This window comes from Heterocephalus glaber, unplaced genomic scaffold, assembly GCF_053883595.1.
Source record: "Heterocephalus glaber isolate CG9 unplaced genomic scaffold, H.glaber_assembly_v1.0 deba00001673, whole genome shotgun sequence".
Taxonomy (NCBI): Eukaryota; Metazoa; Chordata; class Mammalia; order Rodentia; family Bathyergidae; genus Heterocephalus; species Heterocephalus glaber.
Genome location: NW_028258410.1, coordinates 24,038,913 through 24,047,634, shown reverse-complemented (window position 1 = coordinate 24,047,634; position 8,722 = coordinate 24,038,913). Strand labels below are relative to the sequence as shown.

Here is an 8,722-nt window from a genome sequence, read left to right as displayed (position 1 = left end):
TCCTTGCACTTGCACAACAGGCGGTGAAACCACTGAGCCAAATCCCCGGCCCTGTTTTTGTTTTTTGAGACAGGGTCTTGCTTTGTAGTTCAGGCTGGCCCTGAACTCACTATATAACCCAGGCTGGCCTCGAACTTCTGGCGATCCTCCTGCCTCTGCCTCCGCCTCCCGAGTGCTGGATTACAGGTGTGCACCACCACACCCAGCACTAGTCATTCATTTCTAACTCCCTTTCCTGTACTTAAATAAATTTCAGAGTACTGGTGGGCATGGCCATGGGTCTTCTGCTCTTCACTTATTTTGGAATTACCTAGTTCTGCAGCTTTAAATGGCATCTATTGATAAACTCACAATGTGTATTTGTGCCACATAAGTACTTTCCAAATCAAAGGGGATAAGGATAGTACTCGATACAGGGGACTTTCCATAGGGGAGAAAGAGCCCATTGCTGTGGGAGGGCTGCCAGGTCTCGGGCAATCTTCTCAGGCACCCGCTTTTGGTGCCAAGGGCTTTGGCCATACTCCCTTTGTGTGCAACCGCAGAGAGCGTGGGACTCCCAAGTGCACTCCAATCTACAAATGCCAGTGCTCCAAGCAAGACCCATGGAGAGAGTGGAGAGGAGAGCGGTGTAGGCTGTGAGACCCCGAAGGACTAAAGCCGGGAGGACTGCACTCGCAGCACGACACTGGCCGAGTCACCACGACCTCGGAGCATAATTTTCAGATTTGTAAAACGGGTTAACCGCCTGTGCTCAAGACCACCATCTCCACAAAAACCGGCATGAATCAATCGGTGGAGCAGAGTCGCAGCCTCGTTTTAATGGACCAATCAGAAACCAGTGGTCTAGTACACCAACGTCGGGAACCAATGAAAAACGGGGATTGTTTTAGGCTTCCTCCCAAGCTCCAGTCGGAGAGATCACGCGGGAACAGTTTATTCAAAAGCGAGTCCACGACTAGAGTACGGGATATTGTACTTTGTTTACAGAGATGGTGGGGAAGGTCGAAGAAAATTCTGGAAGCAAAGTCGCACCTCATCACCCCCCCCACCCCGCGCGCGCGCGCGCCAGGGACTCACCAGTCACTCTACAGCGCAGCGCGCGACGTGGGGAGGGTACGTACTGCGTGCTGACGTCACGGGGCGGGCCCCGACCCCGCCCCGCCCTCAGGCCGCCCATATAGCGTACCCCTAGCGCGCGCGCACACCATTGTGTGGCTGGACTCGGCCACCGCTGCGGTGTGAGGCGCGTGTTCGGGCTCTCGCCGTCCCCGCACCCGCACCGCGGCTCCTGTCTTTGGCCTGCCGTTGGAGGACCAGCCTTCGGGAATCCGTTCGCCACGGATATGCCGCGCGTCTACATAGGACGCCTGAGCTACAATGTCCGGGAAAAGGACATCCAGCGCTTTTTCAGCGGCTACGGCCGCCTACTCGAAGTAGACCTCAAAAATGGGTGAGTCGGGCCTGGGCGTCCGCGTCCGCTCCCAGCCCCCCGGGACTGGTGGCGGAGGAACTGCTTGAAACAGCAGCTAAGGCCGCGGCGCCGCGTGGCAGGGCCTCCAAAATGGCGGCGACCTGGCGCCGCGGGTGCGAGCTGGGTTGCGGGTGCGCGCGCGCACGCGCTCGCCTCCGGCTAACGCGCCTCCGCCGGTGTCCGGCCCGCGTACCGCCCCCAGGTACGGCTTCGTGGAGTTCGAGGACTCCCGCGACGCCGACGACGCCGTTTACGAGCTGAACGGCAAAGAGCTCTGCGGCGAGCGCGTGATCGTGGAGCACGCCAGGGGCCCACGTCGCGATCGCGACGGCTACAGCTACGGAAGCCGCAGTGAGTCCCACCCCCGCGCGCTCCGCGTCCTTGGGACCTGAGGGGTGGGCGCAGGCTCTGGGGTGGGTGGGGTGGGGCCTCCCAACCCGGGCAGGCGGGAGGGGGGCCGGGGGTTGTTTCACCCGGTATCTCCGGGCCCTGCTTCCTTCACGCCTGCCTGGGATGGCCATGGGACACTGGAGCGCGGGGATTGGGTTTGGGGTTTTGGTCAATGGGAGGGGGTGGCTTTTGCTGGGCCCTCCTTGGCACTGTCGTGGGTTCTGCCCGCGTTGGAAGCAAGGGATGACTGTATTTGTATCCCCTTTGCTTACCTGTCAGTGCAGTAGTTAGATATGTAGAAGTTTGTGGGCAGACTGGGGAGGAGGTGGGGGACAACGGGGCGGGGAGGGGAGGAGCTTGCAGGATAGGTCTTCAGAGTTATGAAGTTAGTGGGGGCCAAAAATGCTATTTTAAAGTAATGTGGTATTATACCACAAAGTAAATCTAAATGAGCTTTATGCTGTATTTAAACTAGTTGGGGCATGTTTTGGGGAGGAGGTTGGGGGGATTTTGGCTATGTTAAATGTTTGATGTTGAAATTGTTGCATGTTGAATTCAAACTTTTTAACAAGTCCTTGATGTTTCAATTTGAAAGTGACCAATGGGGCTGAGGCTGTGTCCACTGAGGCTAAGATGACTGCCTTTCCTGATTGGCCTTGGCTTTTCCATACATTGTGTGACCCTTGCCCTATGACCCTTTGGCTGACCTTACCGGAAGCCATGACGACAGCAGCCTTTTGCCATTAGACGCAGGGTGATGGTGAGGATTCCAAGGGTTAGACAAAACTGGTTAATCTGAACTAGGTGACTGTTACCTTGCGTGTTTTGTGGCCAAACCACCACCAAAAACCTCACACTGTGATGTAAGTACTTAGTGTAACTAGTAAACATTTTTGTAAAATGTAGAAATGCATGTAATCAGTTAAGTTTTATATTTTACAATGTTCTGTAAAATAAAACTTAGCGAGGTAAATTGAATAAAGGAGCAGTCACTCTCTAACAGATTGTAGGAAAGGTTTAGTTGGATTTAGTCTGTTTGACTTGCCCTTAATTTAATGTATGGCAAATCACAAATGTATCGAAGGTTTAGCAGTATAATAGCAAAGTCCTACTCCAGTAAATGAAAGTTGATGTGTTTGTACTAACTTTCGAAAACATGCACCCCTATCATTACAAAGGATCTGATTGTTCCCTTCGTATGATAAAGGTGGTGGAGGTGGATACAGCAGTCGGAGAACCTCTGGCAGAGACAAATATGGACCACCTGTTCGTACAGAATACAGACTTATTGTAGAAAATCTTTCTAGTCGTTGTAGTTGGCAAGATTTAAAGGTATGTGCTGTAATTCGAGGTAAAATGATTAATGCTTGAAAGATAGGCTTTTAAACTTTTTCCCTTTAAAATAAAACCAGTATATATTTTTATTTAGATTTCTGGATCTGACCAGTCTCATTGTTTTAGGATTTCATGCGGCAAGCAGGTGAAGTCACCTATGCAGATGCACACAAAGAACGCACAAATGAGGGTGTAATTGAATTTCGCTCCTACTCTGACATGAAGCGTGCTTTGGATAAACTGGATGGTACAGAAATAAATGGCAGAAATATTAGGCTTATTGAAGACAAGCCAAGAGCAAGCCATAGGCGGTCATACTCTGGAAGCAGATCTAGGTAACTTGAAAGACATGGGGAGGGGAGGAAGAAAGTACTTGAATACTTTTCAGTTGTTTGACATTAAGATTTCATTGTGTTCCTTCTATAGATCACGGTCTAGACGAAGGTCGCGGAGTAGGAGTCGCAGGAGCAGCCGCAGTAGATCTCGAAGTGTCTCAAAAAGTCGCTCCCGGTAAATAACGTAGTATTGGGGCTTTTTTTCTGAATACAACTGGAGTTACATGTATGTTGCCAAGATACTGAAACAAATCTGGCTCTTTTGTCCAGATCCAGGTCACGGAGCAAAGGTCGATCACGTTCTCGGTCAAAAGGCAGGAAATCTAGATCAAAGAGCAAATCTAAGCCCAAGTCTGATCGGGGCTCCCATTCACACTCTCGAAGCAGATCTAAGGATGAGTATGAGAAATCCCGAAGCAGGTCTCGGTCCCGATCCCGGTCCCCCAAAGAAAATGGAAAAGGTGATATAAAGTCAAAATCCAGATCAAGAAGCCAGTCTCATTCCCATTCACCTGTACCTGTGCCACCCTCAAAGGCTCGGTCTGTGTCCCCTCCACCAAAAAGAGCTTCGAGATCCCGGTCTAGATCTCGCTCAAGGTCAAGGTCCAGATCAAGTTCCAGAGATTAATCCAGAACTCTGTTCTTTGCACACTATTATGGAACACTTTCCTACTTGCTTAGGCAGTTACTCTTCCATGTTTGTACTTGGCCTTTTCTGCAAGAGGATCTCCTGAGAACAGGGGCACACGGAAATTTGATTTGTGGCCAAATTTGATGAAAAAGATGAGGTTCTAAAATGGTGGCATGAAGTTAAAGACCCTCTCCCTTCTTTGTAGAATTAAGATAACTTTGATTTTATAGCTTTTGAGCTAAAATAACTTTTGTAAAGATTAAGCTCATTTAGATTTTTTTTTTTTAAAGTATTTCAGCAGGATCTGCTGCAGGGGTTTTTTGTTTTGTTTGCTTATTTTTAAATTAACCGTTTCAAGCTTTGGATACTTAAGGCTTTAGAGGGAGAACCCAATTTTCAATTATGTTAGCTTTTTATAAAGCTTGAGTTATGTAAAATTTAAATAAAAGTTTGCTACCAAGATGATTGCCTTATTGAATAGGTCACTATTAAATTCTTTAAATGTTGATATCTGGTATTTGTGGAAACAGTGTAAATTCTACTTAAGTGTATAACAAGGCAAGCCTCAGACCAGCAATAAATTATTCAGTTTGGATAACATTATTTTGTGCTGTTAATCAAATTTGCCAAAGTCTTTATCTGCCCCTCTAACAAGCTGAGTTAAAAATAAAAGGTATTTTGTAGTTGATCTGTTACATAATTTTGCCTAAATTGATAGATTTTAAATAACAAAACTGTTTTCAAGCTTACAATTTGAACTCTTTAAGAGATAGCTCCTAGTGCTTGGGATCTTGTTTAGCTGGTAATCCCATGTTCTGGAAGTGGTCAATGTGATTAGTGTTGTTAGAGTATGGTTTGGTGGTCTTTAACACTTGTTATGTAAAAATGGAAGTAGCAGTTCTTAGAAATTTAATGTATCAAAGTGGAACAGCACATAATGCATTTTCTGCTGAAAGATCCTTATACTTAACAGGCACTTAACAGATCGTTTGATAAGTCAGTTGGTAATTAAAATAACTCCCAATAATCAGTCTCCATGGTAGTTAGTGATGATTTTTTGGCTCATCCTTGTAAATTTTATACTTTCCTGTGATTGGCTTACACAATGAACTACATAAAGTCAATTATTTGTGCTTTATTATGAATGAAGTATAATGGATACTGTGGAAATCAAATTATACTGCAAATTTGTACGAATTATTGGGTTAATCCATACATCCATTCGTAAATACTTTAGATTGCAGTTCAAGAAGTGATTAGGGTGCTTTTAAATAATTTCATTTTTAGAAAGTAGCTGTAGTCTGAAGTCAAGGTTTAGGTGAATTGGTTCAGGTCCAATAACTTCTAGGACCTATCTTTTATGTAAAGTGCTAAGAGCTGGATTGTCAATGGCACGATATTTTAGGTTGATACATAGTACAAAATAATCAGAAGATACAGTAATAAAATGAGGTTGATTGAATAAAGTGAGCCAAGGATCTAAATAGATGTCAGTTGGGAGTACTTGGTGATGTGAAAACCTGGTTTTTAAGAAATTCCTATCTGGGTTTTCTGTTGGAAAAAAATCTTAAAAGCCTCACTTTGGGGCTATAGTGCACCATAAGGTTGATGCTGCTTCTGTTATGTTTTCTTTGATACTTCATTTATGTAGAGGTTTATTAGAAATGGTTTTATTTTTTCAACATAAGCTTAGAATATAAAAGAAATGGAGTCTGTAATTTTATTTTGCCTGTTCAAAGACTAGAAGTGATAACTCAGAAAAGATTGGCTTTGACCAAAGTTTTCTTTTTTTCAGAGAAAGACCCATAAAAGCTTACTGAGCCACAGCCTTTTAAAAGGAGGCAAGGGCAATATTACAATGAAATTTGGCTTTCTAAAAGAGTATCATCCTCATCTGGGTTTTCTGTTCCATTAGGTAAGAGGCATATGACTACATCATTAGCTGCCTCAGTAAGTGGGTAATTGTATAGGTACATGCTTACATAAATTTTTTTCTAGTAATGGTAAAGACCAATTATTAAAATTTTAATCTATTTCATATCTATAGATCTAAGTCATTGGATGCACTGAACCACCGTATGTATAACATTGGCCTACTTAAGAAAACAGTTGACTAATTTAAAATGCTATTGCTAACTAGTGAGTAGTCTGAGAATTAGCAACATGCCTCACATTTTTGTTTAGTGGCTGGGTGCAGTGTTGATCTGATAGCACAAGGGAGGTGAGGAGCATTGGGAGTCCCATTTCTTTCACTCAGTAGTGTTTTGTTGATTTGCCACAGAGCCTTTATGGCCAGTTTAGAGTCCTACTTCAGCTTTTATGTTCCCAATCCTTTGTTACCACCTCTCATCTTGGATCTTCTTTTTTCCACTTTGTTAACCAATTTTATGCATTTACTTCAATAAAATGCTTACTGAGGGAAAGGCTTGTTTTGAATTTATTGTGTATTTCCACTTAGCATGAAATTCTTAGCCAATGGGATTTTGCGTAGGAGTTGCCATTGGTTGGCCATTTCTTGTTATGAGAAAAGAATCTTGTTTCAGTTATACAGAAACAAGAGTTTGGGATCATCAACATAGTAGATGGTTTATCTTGGGCAAATTATTAATTCCCAGTGCTTCATTTTCATCCTTTGAAATGATAAAGATAAAACATAGGCTGTGAAAATTAAAACTTATAAAAATACTTAGAACAGTACCATAATAAATAGCTGCTATTATAAAGGATTAAATATACTAATCTTTTATTAACTTGCTTTGTTTTCGTACATGTACCCATTCTACCCTGTAGTGGTTTTGGTTATTTTTGTTTCTTCTTCAAATAAGCCAGGAACCTTTAATCATTTCCTAAGCCCTAACATCCTTAGTTCTGGACTTTAGACACTAAACTTTGGCAGTTTCTACTTCAGTACTTTCATATTTTCATTACTCAGCCTTGTTCTTGGCCCTGTTTTCCATCTTCATTCTCCATGCATGCAATTTTAGATACATGGTGGTGGAACCTCGTGGAGAATTATATTTTTTCTTTTTTATTTTTTTGCAGTACTGGGGATTGAACTCTAGGACCTTGCACTTTTGAGGCAGGCGCAGTGCCACTGAGCTAAATCCCTGGCCTGAATTTCATATTCTTAAGTTCTGGTTTAACTTTATGAAAACATTCTAAACCTGGAGATATACCTCAGTGGCTGGAGTACTTGCCTAGTACAGTGAACCCTCGAGTTACAGCTGGCCTGGTATACATACAACTTGGGTTATGACCTAAGTGCTGGCTGCTTGTGCTTCCAGATCATCTCAGATACAGATTTAATCCTTAAAGAATTCTGAAGGGAACATTGCAACATTCTTTCCTGTGTGGGGTTAATTGAGAAATCCTAGGCGAGTGTCTTTCGAGATCTGCCTATATACTGGAGACTTTGAAGGCTGTGTACAGGAACCTGAGCCTTCAACTGACTAACTTGAGTTATAACCAGAATCATGGAAAGAATTAAGTTCATGAACCAAGGGATCACTACACATTTATATCCCTTGAATGATGTGTACCAATTTGCTAAGATCCCAAATAATTTATATATGCCTGGCTCTTACAGCAAGATGCTTATATGTGTAAGTGAATGTTAGTTACATCCATATATTTACCTGTATATTTACCATGTACCACATATTCATATATATATGTATACACACACCATATATTCTAAGAGGGTCTGTGTAGTACAGTGTGAAGCTTTTTTTAGGCTGATTCAGTTCTTTAAAACATTAAAAGTTCAGGGCCGGGGATTTAGCTCAGTGGTGCCGTGCCTGCCTCCCAAGCACAAAGTCGAGTTCAATCCCCGGTACAAAAATAAACATTAAAGTTCAGTGCCTATTTCAGATAGTTCCCCTTGTTAAAAGCTCTAGAGATATTAGATCATAGTGTTAGAAAATACACGTTTTAGCTGCATTTGACAGTTTCATGCTTGGAGAAGAATTGCAGGTGTAGCACAAAGAACTATATACTATTTCCTTATTTACTTTGTTTCATTTCTTCATTTACATGATTTTCTTAGTGGTGAAAGTAAGTTGGAAATACTGTGTTTTTATATCCCTAAAGAAGTATGTACAGTTGCCCCTCTGTGTACAGAGAGAATTGGTGCCAAGGTGCCTTCCCTCAGACACCAGTTGGATACTCTGATCCCTTACACAGTGTTTAAGTGCCATGGTATTTTCATATAAACCTTAGCACATTCTCCCATATACTTTTACCTCTAGATATACCTAATACAGTGTCAATAGTCACGCATAGCACATTTCATTCAGTGGTGTATTGCATATAATTGTCCCATGAGATTTTTTCTCACTTGGTGATGGCATAGTCAACTTAGTTTGAGTTAAGTATTCTTAACAGTGTGCGCATGGTGATGTCACCTAGCAAATGCACTGTTCAAAATACATTCCAGTTGTTAACATATGACAATAGTTATTTAGGGAATAAGAACAAGCAGGTGGAAGGCTGATTTTTTTCTCCCTAGGAACCAGGGGTATTATATCAAAATCAGAAAGTTAGCATCAATAGGATATTGCT

At 42.8% G+C, this 8,722-nt stretch overlaps 1 protein-coding gene across 1 annotated transcript; it reads left to right on the top strand.

The window, feature by feature from the left end:
• The first annotated feature begins 1,192 nt into the window (after positions 1–1,192).
• On the top strand, positions 1,193–6,585 carry Srsf6 (serine and arginine rich splicing factor 6). The gene is made up of 6 exons (XM_004858215.3): positions 1,193–1,450; positions 1,674–1,822; positions 3,069–3,193; positions 3,323–3,531; positions 3,623–3,706; positions 3,802–6,585. Exons 1-6 carry the CDS (start codon positions 1,344–1,346, stop codon positions 4,157–4,159), a joined length of 1,032 nt encoding a protein of 343 aa, XP_004858272.1. The 5' UTR covers positions 1,193–1,343; the 3' UTR covers positions 4,160–6,585.
• The last annotated feature ends 2,137 nt before the right edge of the window (positions 6,586–8,722 follow it).

What these genes read in the sequence shown, in the direction of transcription:
- Srsf6 (XM_004858215.3), top strand. Translation starts at nt 1,344, where the DNA reads ATGCCGCGCGTCTACATAGGACGCCTGAGCTACAATGTCCGGGAAAAG. An exon ending in GAAGTAGACCTCAAAAATGG is followed by an intron (nt 1,451 to 1,673) that starts GTGAGTCGGGCC and finishes TACCGCCCCCAG; the next exon opens with GTACGGCTTCGTGGAGTTCG. An exon ending in GTCTCAAAAAGTCGCTCCCG is followed by an intron (nt 3,707 to 3,801) that starts GTAAATAACGTA and finishes TCTTTTGTCCAG; the next exon opens with ATCCAGGTCACGGAGCAAAG.